This window comes from Hemiscyllium ocellatum, chromosome 1 (genome assembly GCF_020745735.1).
Source record: "Hemiscyllium ocellatum isolate sHemOce1 chromosome 1, sHemOce1.pat.X.cur, whole genome shotgun sequence".
In the NCBI taxonomy this organism is placed as follows: Eukaryota; Metazoa; Chordata; class Chondrichthyes; order Orectolobiformes; family Hemiscylliidae; genus Hemiscyllium; species Hemiscyllium ocellatum.
The window spans coordinates 115743087-115767268 of record NC_083401.1 but is presented as its reverse complement, the minus strand read 5'-3'; the positions used below and the strand labels follow the sequence as shown (position 1 = coordinate 115767268).

Here is a 24182-nt window from a genome sequence, read left to right as displayed (position 1 = left end):
TAAAGAGTATTATTTGCTTTCTGTTTGTAGTTCCCTCCCCGTCCCCCAGTCGAATAATTTCTTCTTGGTCCTGACCTTGGAGGGGGGGAGGCAAAACATCACTGATATGCGGCTGAACGCCAGACTCGGGTTGGGAGATGGCCAGATGATGGGGAAAGGAGAATGTTTCCTTTGGTTATATTCTCACCTATTGACAGGTGTAGAAGTAATCGGTATTGAAATATTAATGAAATATTTGAATACTGCTCCTTGCAGACCATGGCTCCTCGGCCGGAATTGGACGGCTCCCAGGGCAGCCCTGGAACTAGCGAACTCGAGGCGAACGCCATGCCAGCGGTGAGCGGTAAGTCATATTGAGGTGTTCCCCTTTCGGGCCGGACAGCCAGTAAAGCACCTCAGAGCTGCTCTTTTGCGCTCAGTTTCCCGCTGGGTCTGATTCCCTCTCAATCGCTCTCTGCATCGTTTCCACATTTCAGGAACCAGTGAGAAACCGGGCTTGCTTCCCGCTTCGTCCACCATCGCCCTGGTAGGGGACGAACCGGAGGATCCCTGGGCAGTGTCCAAACTCGAGGTCGTTGGTGTCAAGTGGTCAGGTAAGCCTCCTCATCCCACTCTCCTCCCCCCTCAAGGGACAAACTAGCCTTTGGCTCCTTTCATTCCTTGGCGGAATTGAGTTTATATAATTATAAGAACACAGAATAATAATGATTCTTTCTGGCAGAGCTGAGTGCCGCGAAGAAGGTTGTCCGTGTGCTGACGGCGGTGCTGAAGCTGGCGTTACTTCTTGGCTTCCTCTATGTGTTTGTGTGCTCTTTGGACATCCTGAGCTCGGCTTTCCAGCTTGTGGGAGGTGAGAGCCGGGCGCGCGGGGCACAGAGCCGCGAGCCGGCGCGCACTCCGTTCCATTCCGGGTGTAGCCGATGTCTTACTCAGCACCATGTCCCTCCCTGCTCTACTGCCCCACAGGTAAAGCTGCCGGAGATATCTTCAAGGATAACGTGGTCCTGGCAAACCCGGTGGCCGGTCTGGTGATCGGGATCTTGGTCACGGTTCTGGTGCAAAGTTCCAGCACCTCCTCCTCCATCGTGGTCAGCATGGTGTCCTCTGGCTGTAAGTGAGAGTCGCGTTTGGTCTTTGCGACGTTTTGCAATGATTTGAGTTTTATTTTAAAATTTTTTGCCTGTCGTGTCCCTGGTCTTACTCAGTGGCCCGCTCTGTTGTTTCACAGTGATGGGGGTGCGATCCGCCATCCCCGTGATCATGGGAACGAACATCGGCACCTCAGTCACCAACACCATCGTGGCTTTGATGCAATCCGGAGACCGGACTGAATTCAGAAGGTGCGTTCTCACGCCAACAGTTTCCCCTTTTGAACTTCCTTTTACAGATGTAAAAATCCACAATCGACATTGGCTGCGTAAAGCAGACTTGTAGGGCAGAAGGGTAAGAGTGCAAGAGTTAAATATTTCTGACATTAAACTAGTGGTTGAAATATATAACTTTCTCTTGGGGCGGGGGGGGGGGGGGGAGAATGAGGGGAATTATTCCAGTGACTTTAATTGTAGGATATATTCAAAGCATCGTAGAAGTTTAGAAATATGAAGTCATTCATGTTGATAGGAAGAATAAGGCAGGGCAGGACTGAGAAACTTCAGTTCCAAGGAGAGATTGCAGAAGATGTGGCTTTTCTCCTTGGAGAGGAGGCTGACATTTGGTAGAGGTTTTCAAAAGCATGTGCGTGCTGGCCCTAGTAGATAGGGTTCTGGCTCATGAAAGGAAAAACAGAGGGTACGTATTTAAAATAATGTGCAAAAGAAGCAAGGGTGATGTGACGAAAAAGCTTTGTTCACACAGTGAGTAGTTAGAATATGACATTACTGCCTGGAAATATGGTGAAGGCAGGTTCAATTGAGGCATTCAAGAGGGCATTGGATGATTATTTGGATAGAAATGGTGTGTAAGAAAATGGAGAAAGGGCAAGTGATTCGCTTTAGGGAATAGAACCATTGTACACACATGGGTTGGATGGCCTCCTCCTGTGCTATAACAATTCTGTGATTGTGTGAAACAAACCAAATAGTTTACCTTTAAAGGTTATTCGAGATGAGGGACATCTATGCTTTAGCTTCACCAAGATTCGGAAAGTAGTACAAATTGTCAAGGCAGTTAAGAAGAGGTAGAGAATATTTGGCTTTTTACTTAGAGGCAAGGAGAATAAAAGCCAGGAGGTTATAGCTAACACAAAGCAAAATACTGCAGATGTCAGAATTCTGAAAAACAAAAGAGTGGAAATGTATAGCAGGTCAGGCAGCATTTGTAGAGATAAACCGATAACATTTCAAGTTGATGATATTCCTTCTTTTGGTATTATTGCCAAGTTTTTAGATCTCAGAGGGGAGAAAAATTCATTTCATAACACATCAATTAATATTTCCATTTAGAGTCATAAAGTAGCACAGCATGGAAACAGGCCATTCAGCTCAAATTGGTCCATGTTGACTGTGGTGCCTACTCATTTAGTTCCAATTGCCTGCATTTGGTCCATGTCCCTCTAAACTCTTCCCATCCATGTAACTATCCAAATTTTTTTTTAAAATGTTGCTATTATACCTGCCTTAACCACTTTCTCTGGCAGGCTTTTCCATATTCCCTGCATGAAGAAGTTGCCCCTTGAGTCCTTTTTAAGTCTTTCCCCTCTCACCTTAAACCTATGCCATCTAGTTTTCAATTTCCTTTCCTTGGGAAAAAGACTATATATATTCATCCTTTCTATGCCCCTTGTGATTTTATATACCTCAATAAGGTCACCCCTCATTTTCCTATGTTGTAAGGGATAAAGTCCTATCCTGGCCAACCTTCCTATAATTCCGGCCTACTAGTCCTAGTAGCATTCACGTAAATCTTGTTTGCAGTCTTTTCAATTTAACTATGTCTTTCCTATAATAGGATGACCAAAACTGTACACAGTATTCCAATTATGGCCTCACCAATGACTTCTACGACTGTAACATAATGTCCCAACTCCTATTCTCAATGCCCTGACTGATGAAGGCCAGAATACTAAATGCTTTCTTCACCACCTGTCTACTTGTGATGCCGCTTTCAATGAACTATGTACTTGTACTCCTGGGTCCCTCTGTTCCACAACACTCCAAACTGCAGCTACTAAAAGATGAATAATATACTTATTCATCATTTAGTAAACATTGAGAAAATAGGTCTGAAAATAGTCATTTCCAAACTGCCAGGCTCATTTTACAATTGAAGTTGGGCCAACTAATAAGAATTTTAAATGATTAATACACTGATTTACTTAAGCTTGACTTGATTGTCAGGATTTGCTGGCAACTTGTATGTAAAAGGCATGGGTGTTATGAGCATACTGTTTTTATATAGAATTAGAATTATGAATATATAGTAACCATTTTATTTTCTTCATAGAGCTTTTGCAGGTGCAACTGTGCATGATTTCTTTAACTGGCTCTCAGTTCTTGTCCTGTTACCAATTGAAGCAGCCTCTGGCTATCTGTACCATCTCACTCGAGTCATTGTTGAATCATTTGATCTCAAGAGTGGTGAGGATGCTCCAGATATGTTAAAAGTCATTACTGATGACTTCACAAAACTTATTATACAGGTAAGCTATTGCAACATAATGCTGATGGAATCATTATTAAACCATTAACCAAACCCATCCAAATAATAATTACAGCTACTGCTACACCGATGACATGTGTCCAGAGTGATCAAAGCTTGTCAAACCCTCAATCTGTCCAATGGTACTCTATCACACTTTGCAGTGGAACAGTGAGCAAAAACTGAAGGGCAACTATTGACTATTGTCATTTCTGCAGCTACGTTTCTGGCTGGCAAAATTGAAGGACATACTTGATGCAGCTGGAGAACCATAGCCAGAAAGAATCAAGGCCCAAAGATTCTGTCTGGAAAAGTTTAAAGATTATCTAGCCTGATAGCCAGGATGTACCTACGAATTATGAGATTGAGGAAGTTCCAGTGCAAGACCACCAGTATCTGTTTTGAGATGCACTGAATAGAACTGGAAGTGAAAAGACCTGCAGCATCCTCCCAGCTGATTTCCTTCACAACTCTAGTCATTAGCAGGTCATATCCAATTGCTGAAGAAGGCGTCATTCAGAAATGGTTCATCAAACATTTAGTGAAGATAATCACCCTAAAATACTTTCAAAGATGATATTTTAGATACTTTCACTTTTATATTGAGTTTCCATAGCTTCCGATAAGAAGCAGCAGTTAAAAAAAAACTTCAGACTATTGTGCAATTGAACTTGATTAAGCATATTGATATATCAATTAGTTGAAGTAAAAATATTCCATGAATTATTGAGGAATGAATTACTATATCTTATATTAAGTGAAAATAATTTAAACCACTTTATGGCTCAGGGTAGCATTGAGTCAGAAGGCAATGTGTTCAGGCCCCGTTCCAGCAACAGGCTATAGCTAGCCTGAGATTGCAGCACAATATTGAAGAAACATAATGTGACAATAATTGACATATAATCATATAGTATACTGATTTATAATTAATGATATGATTAATTACTAAGTTGTGTTTGACATCACATTTTTCATTAAGGTATTCAAGTGAATTGTGAAATCAGTAAAATCCTTAATCTTTGTGTTTCTATGAATGGTTCTGCTCAAAAGTTGATGATTCAAATGAGCAGGACAAATGCTCTTAGTGGAAACACAGAAGGCCCTGTGAAAAGTTTTTTTGTGTAAAAGCATATTTTATCTGGAGAGGGAATGATTCTTCTTCTCTGTTTAAAAATCACACAACGCCAGGTTATAGTTCAGCAGGTTTATTTGGAATCACTAGCATTCAGAGCGCTACTCCATCATCAGGTGACTAGCGAGGCAGAATCATAAGACATAGAATTTATAGCAAAAGATCACAGTGTCATGCAATTCAAGTGATTGATTGATGTCTCTATCAAAATCTCTGTGAGACCTTTACATGTTAACCCCCAAGGTAAAGAATGAAATTTCAATCATGCCATCCAAGAATTTTTCTTTGGTGTACTTTTTAATTGCAATCTTTAGATGAAAAGAAAACTGTGGTATGAGAACCAGGAGGTATCATTGGAGAGGAAAATGAAGGTGCACAGATAATTAGAAGAGAGCAATAACCTGAGAAAAATAAGCTTTTAGGTGAGGTCTGACTAAGAGACAATGTTGGTACATTTGCATGAGGAGGAAAGATAAAGCTAAGAAATCTAGAGGTCCATAGATGATGAAAGAGATACACTCTAAGATGAAGCAAAAAATGGTGCATTTGACAAATGTCAGGTGGATAATACAATTGAGAAGCAGGCGCAAAACTTGAAAGTTCAGAGGAGAAGTGAAACAAATAGATAAGTGCCTGGCAGCTAACATAAAAGGAAATCTAAAAGTGGAATATAAAATGTAAGAGGATGGTTGAAGGCAGAATACAGGTGATTATTGGCCTAAAATGGTTTTAGTCTGAAAGGCAGTAGGCATGGCTGAGGTATTGAAGGAGTTGCTTGTATCTTTCTTTGCCAAGGAATGAGATGCTGCCCAAGTTATGGTGCAAAAGGAATGGGGTAATATTTCAAGATAATTGATGGGCTAACAATGCATAAAAAGAATATATTAGATAGTCTGGCTATATATAAATTGGTAACTCATCAGGACAAGATGAAATGCATCGCAAGATAGTTTGGAAAGTAAGGGTAGAAAGACACATGCCAAAATTTTCTAATCCTCCCTTGATATAAAGGTGTAGTCACTATACTGGAGAATTGCAAAAGTTAGACACTGGCTAATAAAAAGATAATCCAAGCTGCTACACCTCAATCGGTGATGAACAAGTTTTTAGAAATTATATTTTGATATGCAATTAACAATTACTTTGCAAATGGAAATCAATTGATGAAATTGAGCAGGGATTTGTAAGAGTAAACTGAGTATAACAAAGTTTCATGAGATTTTTAAATAACAGATTGTGGATTAGGGCAATGTGGTTGATCTAATGTACTTGGACTTCCAAATGGGATTTGATAAAATGTCACAGAATAGGCTTGCAGCAAAGTTACAGTTCATGAAATAAAAGGGACAGTAACAGCTTGGATCCAACATTGGCAGAACAACAGGTAAGAAACAGTTATTTTTGGATTGAAGGAACATTTATAATCAGCTACCTAAGTTGTCAGTCTTTGAACTCCTATCTTTGATATTTATCAATTATCTGAACTTGATATACAGAGCAGAATTTCCGATGTGTAAATGAAAAGAAATACAATAAATCCTTTGGGTCTGGAGTATGATGGAAGCAGACCCAGTTGTGATTTTCTCAAGAACTAATTAGTTATCTCAAAAAAAAACTAACATAGCTGTGGGGAATACGATGGAGAAGTAGACTAAGTGAGTTGCTCTCACAAAAAGCCAAAACAGATTAGACAGATGGCTTGATATCCTTTTATGCTGCTTTCATTTAATGATTCTGTACAATGTGAATCATGGCAACAATAATGGAAATGGTCATGATCATGAAGCAGAGCTCTACACTTCCTTTTCTAAGCCTGTGGAATATTTTACAATATTTAAAGATTCCATTGCTGTTGTTATAGTTACATATGATATCAAATCCTATATGACAGTTCGAGAATATATTTTCAATTTTAATCACATGGATATTAAAAAAAACTGATATCACTATTGGTTACCATGAAACCTTTGGTTTTTTTAATGTGCTTTAAGCAACGAAACCTGGAAGTCTTAACCAATTTGGTCCATATGTGACACTAGAACCACACCAATGCAATTGACTCAACTGCCCCAGCAAGACATTCACTTGCAAGGACCATCCTTCACAGCCAATAACTATTAATATTGCTAATGATGCTGTTATGCCAAAAATGAATTTTTAGACATTATTTGAATTCTACAGTGATATTTAATCAAAATTCATGAATTGCTTTTTTCTTGATTATGTATAAAATTATTTAATTTCAGCTGGATAAATCTGTGATAAATGATATAGCAACAGGAGATCCAGCAGCAGCCAACAAAAGCCTTATTAAGGAATGGTGTAAAACAGTAACTGAAATGGTAAGTGAATAACAAATGTCAGTAAACTAATGCAGAGTATAATTAATATAGATGACAATGATGAAAAGCTTGTCAAATTGGTTTAGTTGTTTACATTTAGAGACGATTTCTACAAGCATAATCCATAAAACTGGCAACAATATAATTGAAGAAAGCTGGTCAAATGGTGCAGCAGATCATAGATCAATGATAAAGAGGTTGCAGCTATGGTTACTCTGGCCAAGAATTTGCAAAATTTTAATATGGTGGAGGAATATGGAAACAGAATCTGCTCATGACTTTCTGCCTGTTCTGACAAATTCTGAGTGGAGTGTGGAGTAGGTTTGACCATCTACAATCTTCTATTAACTTGAGTGAGTTGGAGGATGGTGCTGGAAAAGCACAGCCGGTCAGGCAGCATCTGAGGGGCAGGAGAATTGACGTTTCAGGTGTAAGCCCTTTATCAGGAATTAACCTGATTGAACAAATCTGGTACATGATGTAGAGTGCTCCATTAAAATCTTAGGCTGACATCTCTCTAACACCCATCAGGAGCTCCTTGTATTCCCTCCTATCCATATACTTATATGGAAAATTATTTGACTTATTGCTGATTTCCCTACTCTAGACAATCTTTCCCTTCCTTTGCGTATGGTATTGCACAATATTGGAAGACAGCTCTTTATCCATTATTATTCGGCCCTTTGAGTATGGAATGGCTTTTAGCACAATTCAAAGCCTAGTCTGTTTGCCATCAATAAGCTGTAGATGCTGATTTACAACATTAGCATTAGTTCACATTGGTTGCTTTCCTGAGAGTAAATTTCCCCTCTCTGAGTAGATGTGTTCGCCTGCAAAATCTCTTATACCTAATAAAATTATTTAATTAGATTGTGTTTTAGTTGTGCAAATTCATAGAATTCTGTAAACTGTGTTCATGAAGGTGATCTATTGTTGAAATGAATCTTTTTTCATCTTGGGCCCTGATGTTGAATATGTACCTTTTAATATGTTCCATCTACTGGAGTTCAGAATGTGCCTTCAAAGCTGTCAAAATTTCTGAAGTATTGTTTTGTTCCTCAGAGAGATTTACAGTGGAAATGTTTTGAAACTATCTTTCTCAATAGTGCAAAGAGTATGGCTTATTAAATACATCTATCACCATTGTGTATAGAAAAACTGCAAGCTGCATTATGTGTCACCTTCTGTTTCAATCAGTGCTTAGACTGAAAAGTTTGCCATCGTTATGTGTTACTCAGTATTGTAGTTGTGACTTGCTTCCTTGTTCCTTTTCAATGATTTTTGGTAGCAGCTTTCAGAGCTTTCACAGCCTGAAAACATGCAGCCTCAGCTGCACTCTGACACCATATTATTGAGCTGGCAGATCAACAGTTTGGCCTGTGTCCTACATCTTTTTGAAAACTGACTGCAAGATGATTACATCCAATCAGTGTGTTATGGTAATGTCACATGACAATAGCAAGCCAGAAGCCACATTGGTCCAGTGCTGCATTTCTATTCCAAACACCTTGTCCTTGATTGCAGAAGGCAGTGATAAACCACAAGTGACCAAAGCTGGAAAAAAAAGCTTGGGATGTTCTGCAACTGCACCTTTGGGCAAAGCACACATGGAACGGAATTGAATTAGCAGAATACAATTGTTAACTTAATGACAAAATAACACTATAGGACATTTGTTAATGCTGAAATGTTGTGTTCAGTTTCAGATGATATCAGGTTGTAAAGAACATTACTGATTTTGTGTAATAATTCTTTTGTCTTGCAGGTAGAGAAAAATGTAACTGTTCCCAGTGAATACAACTGCACATCACCTGAATTTTGCTGGAGTGATAACAACTACACTTGGACTCTAAAAAATGTATCAGTTACAATAAACCTTGAAAAATGTAAGTCAATAATCAGTTGCTTTTACTTAAGAAATCACGTACCATAGCCATTTAACCAATTGAATGCAGATTGCTCATTTGAAAGTGAAATGTCTCAGAAGTGTATTGAGTTTATAACAAAGACTGAATAGGTGTAAAATACAGTTGAGGACCACTGGGCTAAGGGAAATACTACAGGTGGTGTCAATTCCAGCTTGTCATGTCAGAAATCTGTGGTGGCTGAGCATACTGAATTGCAGGACAGGCCATGCATCTGTCTCCTGGCAATAGAGAAATCCACCGGCAGTTAAATTGGAGGTAGAAAGGAGGCTATTTGAGAGATGCCCACTCATTGTGGGATGTCAGTGAGGCTCATTAATGAACCATTGATACTAATTATACCGCACTTTATTAAATGTAAGATCATGGCTTAAGTAGAAAATGCACAGTTTTCCCGTATTTCTCAAAGGTTGCTCATCTGCCTACTGGGGAATTCCTCCATTGTGGGGGTTTTGAGGTCTAAATATCTGAAAAGGCCTGTCACTGAAAGCTGCTCCCCTGCCTTTGCCTCTGACTCAAACCAGTGAGACTGATATATACTGCCTGAGAGGCACTTAGTTTAGTCAGGCTTCCCTCATACAAACAATGTAGATTTCCTACTGATTCTCCAAATGGTAGTCAGGACCCACAATATCAAATTTCAGCCCATATACTAATGTCAGACGCCTCATGTTTCATTTGATTTCAGAGCTGAAGCATTTTGGGACATTGTGCTATGTTAAGGTACTATATGAAAGCAAATTATTCCAGCATATCAGATAATTATTGCAGTATTAAATTATGGAACTCATACATAGGATTATGGAATTCACTCATACAGATTGTTATTTCTGGACATTAAGCCATGTAGGAACAGAAGATATCGGTAAAATTGTAATAGATTAATTCAGGCATTACACATAATGATTACAATTATTTTTTTCTTAGGTCATCACCTATTTGTGAATACAACCTTATCAGATTTAGGGGTTGGTCTAATCCTTCTTGCAGCCTCTTTGATTGCCCTCTGTACCTGTTTGATACTTATTGTTAAACTTCTGAACTCCATGTTAAAAGGACAAGTTGCTGCAGTTATTAAAAAAGTTATTAATACTGGTAAGTGTAAAGACTCATTTCAGATCACAAAGCTGAAAGGTGTAGTTCAGGATAAATTAATGTTAATGAATGCTCCTTCCTCATTTGCTGACCTTTGCAGTTTACAGTAAATTAAATTAAAGTACTTTGCTACTTTTTTTCACTGTGAGATACATTGAGATAGTGAATACAATTTGTACACATTTCATTCTTGTGGAGATTTTGGTAAAAGATACCTTTCCAACTTTTGTTATCCACTTATCAGCATGTGGGAAGAAGAAACAAATTCCACAGTGTTAATGCATGGAAGATCTATAATCATTCCATGCTTTTTATCGTGATATTTTGAAAGTGAACCCTGAATGAAAGAATGTTGCCATGGAGAATACATTAGTTAATGACAGCTAAAAGTCATCATTTTACAGCTTAGACAATGTGGCTGAAAATTACCCTAGTTGTTTTGGTGATTTTAAAAAAATTATTAGATTATATTTAGGGAAGCATGCTAACACAATCAATATGCACTATTGTCAGAGGCTCTAATGACTTAACTAATATCTCCCTATCTAGTAGTTGGAAATCTGCAGTCATTTAGATAAATCTGTTCTTTCTTTAATGTGTAAGTTATAAATTATATTTAATAATCTGGATCAAAACATTTTCATGGTTTCATTGCACAATGCTTTTTACCATTCATTATAAGAAAATGTATAATGAATAGAAAAACTTCAATATTGATCAGATATTACTCCAGTGATTGAAATATATTTTTCTCATATTTGGCAATAAAATATATGTTATGAAAAAGGACAATTACTAATTCGTAGGGAACTTGCTTCATAACAATATATACAGTTTTGTTTTGTAAATCAGACATTTAAACATATAAATATTTGTTCTAGAATTCAGTGTCATTGTCCATTGTATACATAACAATATCAATAATTTGTGATATAATTCTTTTCAGATTTCAAATTTCCATTTGCTTGGTTAACTGGATATATAGCCATTGCAGTGGGTGCTGGAATGACTTTTATTGTTCAGAGCAGTTCCATTTTTACTTCAGCACTTACTCCATTAGTTGGTAAGTATGAGAAGTTCCTTTTTTTGTATGAACATATTGTAAGTTGCAGCACAAATATTATTTACTCAGGTATTTGTTTATTTGGCAGGAATTGGTGTAATAACTATTGAGCGAGTTTATCCCCTCACACTGGGTTCCAATATTGGTACAACTACAACAGCTATTATAGCTGCTCTTGCTAGTCCAGGAGAAACCTTAGCTAACTCCCTGCAGGTGAGTAACTAAACAAATCAAACAATTTAATTGCAATTTTACATGTAGTCTAGTAGTGTGGCATTTATGTTTTTGGATCAGTAAAGCAGAGATCCAGGTAAAAATCCAGCAAACATAAATTCAGATCCCACCATGGTAGCTGAAGAATTGAATAAGAAGAAAAGATCTGGGAGAAGAGACTGAAGAAAACTAGCTACATCCATACAGAACTGAAGCATGCCACTTCAATTGGTTTGGCCTGTATGCAGTTTGAATATTATACTTTGAACTGCTCTGTGAAATAGCCAAGCAATCTTCTGAACTGTGAAAGAAGACAGCTAACCACCATCTTTTAGGGCAACAAGTAGCTAGTATTAAAAGCTAGGCCACATTCTGAGAATGAGTTAAGCATGTTATCATCAAATTAATGTGACTTCTGTTTCCAAGTCTTTTGCTCTTTAAACAATTTTTACTACTTTATATAGGTAGAAGTATTTATTTGCCTCCAGTTTCTTTTTTGTTCTTCCTTTGCCACATGCGGTAAATAGCGGTGAACAATAATTTCTTGTTCTTGTTCAAGTGTTTACTTTTTCATGTGTGAATTTGGTGCAAGAACTTTTAGAGCTAACATCGTTGTTCTCCCTTGCATTCATGTTGCCCAGGTAACACGGAAGCATGATGATTAAACATAATTACCTTGGCTAATTTTCTCCCCATGTTAGGATTTCTGAGATCACCTGTTATAGTCATAGATCAGAACCACATTCAGAAAAGAAAGAGTTTTGATGGTTAGAGATTAACTGTTTATTAACCATGGAGGTGAGCATACTACCTGAGACAGTCGTAGAGTCATAGAGATGTACAGCATGGAAACAGACCCTTCGGTCCAACCCGTCCATGCCGACCAGATATCCAACCCAATCTAGTCCCACCTGCCAGCACCCGGCCCATATCCCTCCAAACCCTTCCTATTCATATACCCATCCATATGCCTTTTAAATGCTGCAATTGTACCAGCCACCACCACTTCCTGTGGCAGCTCATTCCATGCATGTACCACCCTCTGCGTGAAAATGTTGTCTTTTATATCTTTCCCCTCTCACCCTAAACTAATGCCTTCCAGTTCTGGACTCTCCCACCCCAGGGAAAAGACTTTGTCTATTTATCCTATCCATGCCCCTCATAATTTTGTAAACCTCTATAAGGTCATCCCTCAGCCCCTGACGCTCCTGGGAAAACAGCTCCAGTCTGTTCAGCCTCTCCCTCTTGCTCAAATCCTCCAACTTGGCAATGTCCATGTAAATCTTTATTGAACCTTTTCAAGTTTCACAACATCTTTCTGATAAGAAGGAGACCAGAGTTGCACCCAATATTCCAACTGTGGTCTAACCAATGTCCTGTACAGCCGCAACATGACCTCCCAACTCCTATACTCAATACTCTGACCGAGGAAGGAAAGCATACCAAACGTCTTCTTCACCTGCGACTCCACTTTCAAGGAGTTATGAACCTGCACTCCAAGGTCTCTTTGTTCAGCATCACTCCCTAAGACCTTACCTTTAAGTGCATAAGTCCTGCTAAGATGTGCCCTCCCAAAATGCAGCACCTCACATTTATCTGAATCAAACTCCATCTGCCACGTCTCCACCCATTGCCCCATCTGATCAAGACCCCGTTGTAATCTAGGGTGACCTTCTTCACTGTCCACTAAACCTCCAATTTTGGTGTCATCAGCAAACTTACTAACTATACCTCTTATGCTCACATCTAAATCATTTATATAAATGATGAAAAGTAGTGGACCCAGCACTGATCCTTGTGGCACTGGTCACAGGCCTCCAGTCTGAAAAACAATGCTCCACCACCACCCTCTGTCTTCTAGCTTTGAGCCAGCTCTGTATCCAAATGGCTAGTTCTTCCTGTATTCCATGAGATCTACAGTTGAAAAATGTGGTGCTGGAAAAACACAGCAGGCCAGGCAGCATCCGATGAGCAGGAGAATTGACGTTTTGAATATAAGTCCTGATTCCTGAAGAAGGGCTTATGCCCGAAACGTCGATTCTCCTGTTCCTCGGATGTTGCCTGGCCTGCTGTGTTTTTCCAGCACTACATTCTTCAACTCTGGTACTCCAGCATCTACAGTCCTCACTTCCTTCCATGAGATCTAACCTTGCCAACCAGTCTCCCATGGGGAACCTTTTTGAATGCCTTTTTGAAGTTCATATAGATTACATCTATCAGTCTGCTCTCATTAATCCACTTTGTTACTTCGTCAATAAACTCAATCAAGTTTGTGAGACATGATTTCCCACGCACAAAGCCACGTTGACTATCCCTAATTAGCCCTTGCCTTTCCAAATATGTGTACCTTCTCTCCCTCAGGAATCCCTCTAACAACTTGCCCACCACCGAGGTCAGGCTCACTGGTCTATCGTTCTTGTCCTTATCACCTTTCTTAAAGAGTGGCACCACATTAGTCAACCTCCAGTCTTCCTGCACCTCATCTATGCCTATCGATGATATAAATATTTCAGTAAGAGGCCCAGCAATCACATCCCTAGCTTCCCACATAGTTCTAGGGTACACCTGATCAGATCCGGGGATTTATCCACTTGTACGCATTTCGATACATCCAGCGCTTCTTCCCCCATAATATGGACATTTTTCAAGATGTCACTATCTATTTCCCTACATTCTATATCTTCCATGTCCTTTTCCACAGTCAATACTAATGCAAAATGCTCGTTTAGTTTCTCCCCCATGTTCTGCAGCTTCACACAAAGGCCACCTTGCTGATCTTTGAGGGGCCCTATTCTTTCCTAGTTACCCTTTTGTCCTTAATGTATTTGTAGAAACCCTTTGGATTCTCCTTAACTCTATTTACAAAAGCTATCTCATGTCCCCTTTTTTCCCTCCTGATTTCCCTCTTAAGTATACTCCTACTGCCTTTATACTCTTCTAAGGATTCACTTGACCTCTCCAGTGTAGAAACAGTTTTACTAATCTCCAAAATGGATTGTTAAATATCTCAAAAGGACTTTGGGAAGAGAAGGGAAATAGAATTGATCATATACAGTAACTAGTCAAAAAAGGAACATGCATAGTAACCCAAATGGCTTCTTTTGTGCCTTAGGATTTGACAATTTCATATCATCAAGTATTCAAGCCAAACTTTTTCTGTTATGATCAGTAACACATGAACCTCACAATGAATCATATGGTTTGCTTAAATGTTTAACACATTGACATAGTATTGCAGTCACAGTTAAGTCAAAGACAATGAAGAATAACAGCATTTTACATTATTAGACTTTGATTTTGAATGTTCTACAGCTGTGTTATCTTATATGGACCACCTAGCCCAAAAGAATAGAATCATTAATTGCTGTAATGTAAATAAATGTTCAGATTTATTTTTAATGTCTCACATTAGTACATTAATATTCTTGTTTTGTATCCTTCCAGATAGCCTTGTGCCACTTCTTTTTCAATATTTCTGGAATCCTAATTTGGTACCCTATACCATTCATGCGTATTCCAATTCGCCTAGCGAAAGCATTGGGAACTTATACTTCCACGTACAGGTGGTTTGCAATTGCCTACTTGATCATTTGCTTTTTATTGATCCCTCTAATTATACTTGGGCTCTCAATGGCTGGTTGGCAGGTACTGGCTGGCGTAGGTATTCCTATCTTGATGATGATAATCATCATAATTGTTATCAATGTTATGCAAACAAAGTGCCCAAGGTTCTTGCCAAAGACACTACAAACCTGGGACTTTCTTCCGATTTGGATGCATTCCCTGAAACCTTGGGACAGAATAGTACAGCGTGCTACAATATGTTGTTCCACTCAGTGCTTTGGAAAGTGTAAATGTTGCAAGAATTGTGTTAAAAGTAGTGATAGAGAAGAAAAACAAACCAAACCACTTGAAGTTTATGAAAATCCAGTAATCCTAGAGAATGAAAAACAAGATATAACAACATTTCCAGTTGTGGAAAATGAGACAAAAAATATTTCAACAAATATATAGAAACAGAATAACTGGCAGAATAACTAAAATATGCCTGCATGCAGTTGTACAGTATTTTTAAAAAGATTAACCTGCATCAGTTTCAATCACTTCTGGTATCCTGAATGGTTAGTGTTGTTAATAAAATGTCTGCCAGAAGTGATTCCTTCAACAATTTATATTGGGTCGCATTCATGAAATTTATATTCAATTGTTGCCCTCAAGTCTATTAGGTGAATATGCATAGCTTGATATATTTTAAAATGCAAAATATTTTTTTTAAAATTAGCACTATGTAGATTGTTATTTTGTGCTCTGTAAAAAGTAGTCTTACTGAAGTCAAACATCATTTTTTATGATGCTTCACTTTTTATGATATTTAGTGGGGACTCATAGTTGCATATTGCCAAATGATGACAATAACATGAAAATAAATAGTGCATTGCAGGGAATTACATTTTTATGTAAGAAAGTAGCTTTGGACTTTATGATGTGTGCGCCAGCAATAAAAAGAAAACTGAACTGTGAAAGGGGAGCGGTGGAGAGCAAACAGGAGAATAGAAAAGCTTCAATACTTTTTGGACTAATTGGCAGAAAGGATGTTATAAACTGTGAACCTTTGTGGATAGTTCTTTCACATATGAAAGATGATTCATAGTACAATGCGGCCAAACCAGTGTCAATTTTGTACAGAACACTGGGTAAGAACATTAAGCCACCAGTGACAAATTCAGGATTTTATATATAAATTACCCAAGGTCAAGTTCCAACAATGCTTGAGTATGCATCAGTTCTGTTGGATTGTACTAAAATAACAATCCTGACTTGCAGACTTTACAATGAGTTGTTCCATTCACTTCCAAGCATTCCACAAGTAGAATTACTATGATGTGCCTTTCTGAAATAATTTTATTACTATTCTGGTCAGTGCTTGAGCCTTTGAGATTTGCAAATACTAATGATTATTGAGGAATTGAACATGTACTTCATATTTGTTTAGATAATATCTTATACAGCGATGTTTCTGAAGTTTTATGATAAACTTACATAAGACCTTGTAGCTTTTATATCAAAACAACAGTTTCTTGAATACAATTTCAGGTTTATAGTCTGAAACTTTATCTGACTCAGAACCCTCTTGTTACCACTGTATGAGTTACAACAGCTGCGCAATGACCTATTATGACAGATATGTAAATAGTGGGATGACTTCTGTCCAATAGGACATTGGACCATACAAAATAGCCACACTAAGATAATCTTGCAAAGCTCTAGGAGTGATTGATTAAGAAAGCACAATGGGATAAAAAAGGCTCTTTAAATTTTAAATTTGTCAGGAATTGTAAAAGACACGATATCAAAACCCACTCCATGTATACTAAATGTACATTTATGTTTTTTTATTGTGTATAATTTATGTATTGAATGAATAATTGCCTAAATATGTACTGTCAGTGTGATTAATGGACTTGTGTATCTTTTGTTGTACCTAATTTTCTATTGTTTTGTAAATTTTTAACCACATTTAACATTTCATTTAGAAATATATATTACACACATTAAAACATGTGTTTATGATTTATTTTACAAGCTTGCTGAGATCATATCTATCATACAGTGTATACTGTATGTTGAAATATTGGTCTAAGTTCTGCAGTCAACATCTAAATAATGGTACTCGCTCACTTCAGATCTAGGGATCTCTGAGGCGTGGATTTCCCTTTTTCCAATATCAGTTTAAATTTGGAAATAAGTCAAGGAGTTCTCCTGGTCTCAGTAGGAATCTCTAGCACCAATAATGTAATTAAGCAGAGTAGAATCACATTGAGATACTCTCAAAGAGCAAATACAAGTAAAACAAATGACAAAAAAAAAACCTTCACTATGAAAACTTATGAGAAATTCCACATTTTTAAAACAGATTGGAGAAATCTAACAGTAAATGTAAAAGTTACTGTTTCAGGGCAGGCTGTTAAAGTGTGAGGAACATTATTTATGACATGACGACATTATTTAATACTAAGTTATGCCTCATTCATACACTTCATTTAATATCATCAAAGGTGTTTAAAGGTGAAATTGAGGGAAGAATGTGATTCTTTCCCCACAACCTATTCCTCCCTCATTTTGAGCAGGCCAAGGGGTACAGGTTACAGATTCGAGCAGGCTGGGAATGGAATTAAGTCAGATACAGCAGGTTCAGAACCTGCATGGTCATATGTTACTTAGGGAGGACCAGTAAAATGTTCTAGGTCTCCCTGAAGGCTTGGAGTGGGCCATATTACATTCACCTTTTGACCCACAGAGGACCAACCTTATTCTCCACGATGAACCTTTCTCCTCCTCCATTTGACAGAGACACCCGAACTGGCCCTGATGAGGCAAAAAAAGCTTAGCTGCACTACACAGCCTTCTCTCTTTTCAATGTTCTAACACCTGTTTCAGGACCAGCAGAGGCCATGTTTCCCAGTGGCACTGCTGGGACTGATGAGCTATCAGCTTTCTGATTTGCCCTTAACTCTTGGAGGTGTCATCTTTGTTCTCAGAGGCCATAAGCTGCAATGGCAGACATTTAACTGCTAAATTTAGATTCAATCCCATTGTGCCTTCTGGGAATAGCTACAGCAGGGCTGTCTTTGCTTTCCAGTTGGCCAATAATGTCACCACTGCAGCCATTACATTCAGCCCAAAGAGCAGATATTTTGGACTATATCTAATTGACAACAGTCTGAAAGATCTCAATGGTGCATCTTCTGGACACAATCAGAGTTATAGAGATATACAGCACAGAAACAGTCCCTTCAGTCCAACTGATCCATGCCGACCAGATATCCTAAATTAATCTAGTCCCTTTTGCCAGCATTTGGCCCATATCTCGCTAAGCCCTTCCTATTCATATACCCATCCAGATGTCTTTTAAATGTTGTAGCTCTACCAGCCTCCACCATTTCTTCTGGCATCTCATTCCATACATTTATTACCCTTTGCGTGAAAAAATTGCCCCTTAGGTCTTTTTTAAACCTTTCCCCTCTCGCTCTAAACCTATGCCCTGTTATTTCAGACTCCCTCACCCTGGGGAAAAGACCTTGTCTATTTACTGCATCCATGCCTTCATGATTTTATAAACCTCAATTAGGTCACCGCTCAGCCTCCGACACTCTAGAAAAACAGCCCCAGCCTATTCAGCCTCTCCCAGCAGCTCAAACTCTCCAACTCTGGCAACATCCCTGTAAATATATTCTGAACCCTTTCACGTTTCACAACATCCTATAGGAAGGAGACCAGAATTACACACAATATTCCAAAAGTGGCCCAACCAATACTGACAGCAATTTGCAGATCTGGCTTCAACAAATGGTTGTTTATTTCAGAGGAATATTGATGGTGTCTGCTGAAGTTCTACAGTAATTACTACCTTGGAATTCTGGTCAATATGTACAGGGAAAAAGTAAGTACTACAGATGCTGGAGATTACAGTCAAGAGTGTGGTGCTGGAAAAGCATAGCAGGTCAGGCAGCGTCCGAGGAGCAGAAGTCCTTCAACAGGAATGAGGCTGAATATGTGCACACTGTTCTCTTCAAGTCAATTTTGTTCAAATAAAACAAGTGAATCAATTGAATGAGGGAGGCACCGACAGTCGCACAGTGGTATTGTCATTGCTCTAGTAATCCAGAACCCCAGGATACTATTCTAGGGACATGAGTTTGACTCCTATCATCGTAAATAGTGAAATTTGATCCTGTAAAGTTTGGAATTCAAAGCCAGCCTAATGGTGATCACCACTGATTGTTGTAAAAACCCATCTGGTTCACCAATACAAACAAATCTGCCCTTACCTGGTCTATCCTCCATGTGACTCCAGACCCACAGAATTTGTTTGGATCTTAACTGTCCTCTGAAATGGCCCAGCAAGCCAAACTGTGACAAAATTTAAATAAAGGAATGAAACTGTATGGACCACATGATCAAACTCAGCACCAGAAACAGCAAAACCAAGCCCTGGTGATCCTGCAAGATCCTCTTTACCAACAACTGGGGCCTAATGCCAAACCTGAGAGAGCTGACATGCAGAGGAGTCGAGGAACAGCTTGACACAGTCAGATGGAATGAAACATTACATACAATGATCCTGTGATAGAGGAAGGATTCCAAAAATAGGTGCATTTCACTTTTCAGAAAAAGGCCAAATTTGGATGTCTTGATTAGAACTATGGAGCTTCACATTTACACAAGAAAATACAAGCAGAGTGAAAATCTGATGGTGATTGCCACTCCTCAGAAGATTTGGTGAAAAGCGTTAGACAAGTTCATCTCCCATTAACTTATAATCATTCGTGGAGTTTGTGTCTCACTAAGTTTCCTTTCCTATATACACAAACTGATACCTCACACAGGTATTATCTATTATCTATGTAGGTATTACATATGTTGAAGACTGGAGCTCTCCAGTCTTGTACAAAAGGAACAATTATCAAGAATGAAGCATCTGTCATTCAAAATGAATTGATAATTATCCTATGGTTACCAGTGCTTTAAACTACACATAGTATTCTATTGTTTGTTATTTTGTTTTTAAAATGTAATATTATATACATGAAAGGAAAAAAAAAGTGGGATTGCTGGTGCTGGGATCATTGATTAGGGGCTGTTCTACAAGTAAAATTTTATGATTTTGCAATTGTTTTCATGAAAGTTATTGACGTATAAAGAAAAATTGGTAAAAGCAACAATTATCACTCAGCACATGATACGTCTGATGAATTGACTGTGTCAAGTTTTTATATATGTACATACAATCCATGTGATCCACGACCACTTTGGCTCTGTAAGGTCAACAATATGTAATGCTGACAAAGTTCAGAAGTGTCAAAACCAATGGGTAGCACCTCTATTGTAATTATAAGAGACACACATTGTCAGGTGTTCATCAGGAAAATGAATTTAATATGAATTACTGATTTACAAATACACTTCAAGTTGGATAACAATCAGTTAAATGTATTACTCAATTTAAGCCAACACAACTACTGGAATCTTTGATATCGCTTTCCCTCAATTTACTTTGGCGGAATATTGTTTGTTATTTTTTAAAGGTTTCTCTCATGCATCACCAACAATTCTTTAACATACTATATCACAATGGTAAATCAAAATATATTACAGTGACTTAGATCTTGCATACCATCTGAAATACAATTTCATTAAAATGTTGAATTGCAGTGCAATGTAGCAAAATTATACATTCATCATCTGCCAATGAGTGCATTGATATAGTTCTTAAATTATCTGATGCAAAATCAACTAATAATAGTTACAACATATCTTTTTAAATAAAAGGTCTTTGTTTGACAGAGAATTGTTAGTTTCCCTTTAGTTTTAAAGGTAGACAATTCTGATGATTGATAAGTTAATTCAGAAACTGCTGTGTCACTTAGATATTTACACCAGAGAGGTCTTCTTAATGCTAAGTTACCTGACCAGTCAGGGTACTGGAATTTTGTCTTTATTTAATCTTAGATCAGGGAATTTTAAAAAAACAGAATCAAGATCCTTGCCCATGATCACTATGCAATGCCCTCTTCAGCAAACTCCCCAGATATGCAGCTTTAGTGAATCATGAAGCATCCATGTGACCTGCTTCGGAAAGGTGTGCCATTTCATGAACATAGCTAAATCAGGCACTTGTGTTGGGATGCTTTAAACTATGCTTTAAATTGAAGCATTGTTGCACCCTTTATAAATCAAGGGCTCTCTGCCCCTTCCTGATAGTGACCTTTCCTCCCAATTGCCAGTCTTCTCCAATCCCCCCCTGATTGTTGTCCTATTCCCTCCATCACAGTTAGGGCTTTTTATTTTCCTCCCCTGATCATAGCATCTCTTTGCCCTCCTGGTCTTAGGCTCTCTCCCTCCTCCCAATTGCCAGGAGTGATGGCGGCCTCCTGCTGCATGTCATCTCACCATGTAGGAAGCCAAGCCACATATGAATGGCTAAATAAGACATGGGTGAAATATAGGAGTTTGAGTTACGTCCAAATAGAAAGGGGTGAAAATTGAGAATAAATTAATTTATTTGCTGGCACACTGAAGACTGTTTGGAATGATAGCAATAAAACATTAAATTGCATAAAATACATTTAGAAAATATTGCACAAACTTTACCACTGATTGGATTTCCATGGTGTGGGCTACAAGAGAAATTAATAACAATGACTGGAATTTCTTGACAAAACAGCATTTAATATGAAATTTATTTATGAAATTGCTATCAATTTTAGCTTGAGAAATGTTTGAAACCAACAGTTCCATAAAAACAAAGTACCTCCATGTAAATAATAATCATCAACAAATAGAATAAAATCATACATGTAATATTTATTCAGATTTGTTTTGATTGCATCAATTAATGAGCTGTCCTTCAATTTGTTGTTGTATAAAATTAACGCATAAAATTATACTACCTAACCATCCTCAATTGCAAAACCATTATATCCCTGATTATGCAACTAAGAATTCAAAGCCCCACATCTAATTTTCAGGAGTTTAAGTTCCAAACAATCAAGAGGAAAGTGTTCAAAAATTGCTAACTCTTACTAAATACAATAATAACCTTACAAATTATAGTGTCACTATTTGCTAAATGCGTGAGTGACATCTGATGGCAAAACTGCAATCCTGCACCAACACTTTGCAGTCACATTATTTAAAATTCCAAATGTTGCATGCTGTCATACAAAATGTTCTTGACAGCAATACAAGCTTGATAGTGGTATAATACACTATTTCTACATTAATCTTTGTCCTGGAAAAGCTGAATTTGGCACATACGCACACATGTAAAACTTCACAAGCTCTAAAGACTTGAGCAAGAAGATAACTGAACTGTTGGTTCGTTGCTACATTAAAATGGTTGGAAAGTGTAAAAAGAGTACTTCACACTGCTGACTATCATTCTGATGAGAAAGGCTCTTGGCCAATCCCAGACTTGAAGGTCAAGGACTTCACTCAAACTTTCTTGTATTAATTTGTAAACCCAAGATCACGCATATTAAAATAGAGAATGTGATGTTTGCAAATCTTAAATTATTTATATATGCTTTGCTCAGTCAAATCAACTCCACTCACTTTCCTTTCCTGCATTAACTCTTTTAGAGCCAGAAAGTTCACGCAAACTAGTTGACAATCATATCCTCCATACATGAGAATCAGTATCATTTATAATTCAATATCATTTTAGCGAGGTGTGGAGAATTGTTTCTACAACTCATAGCAGAGATCACAATTATCAACACAAACATTATGCTTAATGAGTGAAATTAAAAGAAAAAATTAATATGGAGCAGTTAGCTTTTTAAACAGGCAACATTAGATTCTTAACAAAGGTTGCCTCAAAGTAATTAATTCAAGAAGAAATAATTATAACTGGTCTTTGATTTAGATCACATTTACCATGTTCCTTACTCAGCCTAGAACTACTTAATCATTTACATTTACTGATCTGACCACACAATTTATTTCAAGTGGACAAGTAAAGTAATCAAAAATTACACTACCTGATGCAGTATACTATATACAAGCTCATCTTCTGTCAATGAACTCAGCCATACAGCTTTACAGGATGGAAATAAATTTTCAAAGGTTAATCCATATACAATCTATCTTCATATTAGTATTCAAACTGAAGAAAAGGAAACCAGAATTTCAGAGTCACAAATTGTTTTAAGTAGCAATGCAGGGAAACACATCCATAACAATGCAAACAAGACACAAATGTAGGCTTGTAGAGCAGATAAGTTCTGTTAAATCTATACAGAACATTAATTAGATAACACTTAGAAAACTGGGCATTGTTCTGGTAGACATTATAAAAAAGATGTAAGGAAAATTTATAAAGAATATCCCAGAACTGAGAGGTTATAATTGTTGGGAAAGGTGAGGTACATTGGGGCTCTTAAGACTTGGGGTAACCTGGTAGAGTTTGGAATTAAGGAAGGGATTTAATGGGGATGATGCAGAGACTGTGTTTCCAACTGTGCAGGGATCTAAAACTTAGAGTCATAAATATGAGATAATCATCAATAAATCCAACAAATAATTCTAAAAAACCTCTTTACCAAGAGAGTGAATAGAAACTAAAACATGCTACCAAATGGAGCAATTGAGGCAAATAGCAAAGATATATTTGGAGGTTGCTGCATAATTATATGAGGGGAAAAATGAGTAGAAAGCTATGCTTCCAGGCAGATAAAAGAGGATGGACTGTAGATTGTGTGAAGCATAAATATTGATATCGACCAACTGGGCTAAATGGCCTGTTTCCTCACTACAGATATCATGTAGAAATAAATAGAAATATTCCTAATAAGGAATGATGTAAGTAATTACATAGGAATTTTTTTTCAACATGAACAAATTAATCTGCCTTCGTTGCTGTTACTCTGTCAATCAGCCTCATTCTGATCGCGATACTCTGGTGCAGTTAAAGGTAACGATGTTTCTTCTGATACAGTCTCATCTGACTGAATATTTTGACTCAAAGAATTCATAGCTGGAATATGTTCATTTGTACCTGAGGTGGAAACAATTTCTAAAAATATTGGGAACAACATAGTTAATTTATATCCTGTCACAAATATATGCATTTATATAAGACAAAATATGATAAAATGTAGCAATCATTTATTACATGTTATCCAACAGCTTTAGAAAACAACCTAGCACTTTGCTTGAGAAAAAGAGGAAAATATGGTTAAAGATAGCATCCTCTGATCAATTCTGGCCCA

The 24182-nt window shown here is 37.6% G+C and overlaps 2 protein-coding genes across 2 annotated transcripts in view; one reads left to right on the top strand and one right to left on the bottom strand.

The window, feature by feature from the left end:
• The first annotated feature begins 258 nt into the window (after nucleotides 1-258).
• slc34a2b (solute carrier family 34 member 2b) lies at nucleotides 259-15423 on the top strand. The gene is made up of 12 exons (XM_060826393.1): nucleotides 259-343; nucleotides 477-593; nucleotides 722-850; nucleotides 967-1110; nucleotides 1229-1340; nucleotides 3442-3637; nucleotides 7018-7113; nucleotides 8879-8999; nucleotides 9966-10133; nucleotides 11080-11196; nucleotides 11285-11409; nucleotides 14854-15423. Exons 1-12 carry the CDS (start codon nucleotides 259-261, stop codon nucleotides 15421-15423), a joined length of 1980 nt encoding a protein of 659 aa, XP_060682376.1.
• A 7676-nt stretch (nucleotides 15424-23099) lies between these two features.
• Nucleotides 23100-24182, bottom strand: part of LOC132816516 (protein sel-1 homolog 3-like) — a 95004-nt gene continuing 93921 nt past the window's right edge. The window contains exon 23 of the mRNA XM_060826257.1: nucleotides 23100-23986. Within this exon, the coding sequence (XP_060682240.1) occupies nucleotides 23841-23986 (146 nt within the window). The 3' untranslated portion in view covers nucleotides 23100-23840. The remainder of the gene's footprint in view (nucleotides 23987-24182) is intronic.

Coding starts and splice junctions, on each gene's coding strand:
- slc34a2b (XM_060826393.1), top strand. CDS start 259: ATGGCTCCTCGGCCGGAATTGGACGGCTCCCAGGGCAGCCCTGGAACT. Junction 9,000..9,965: donor TACAATAAACCTTGAAAAAT/GTAAGTCAATAA, acceptor TTTTTTTCTTAG/GTCATCACCTATTTGTGAAT. Junction 10,134..11,079: donor TAAAAAAGTTATTAATACTG/GTAAGTGTAAAG, acceptor AATTCTTTTCAG/ATTTCAAATTTCCATTTGCT.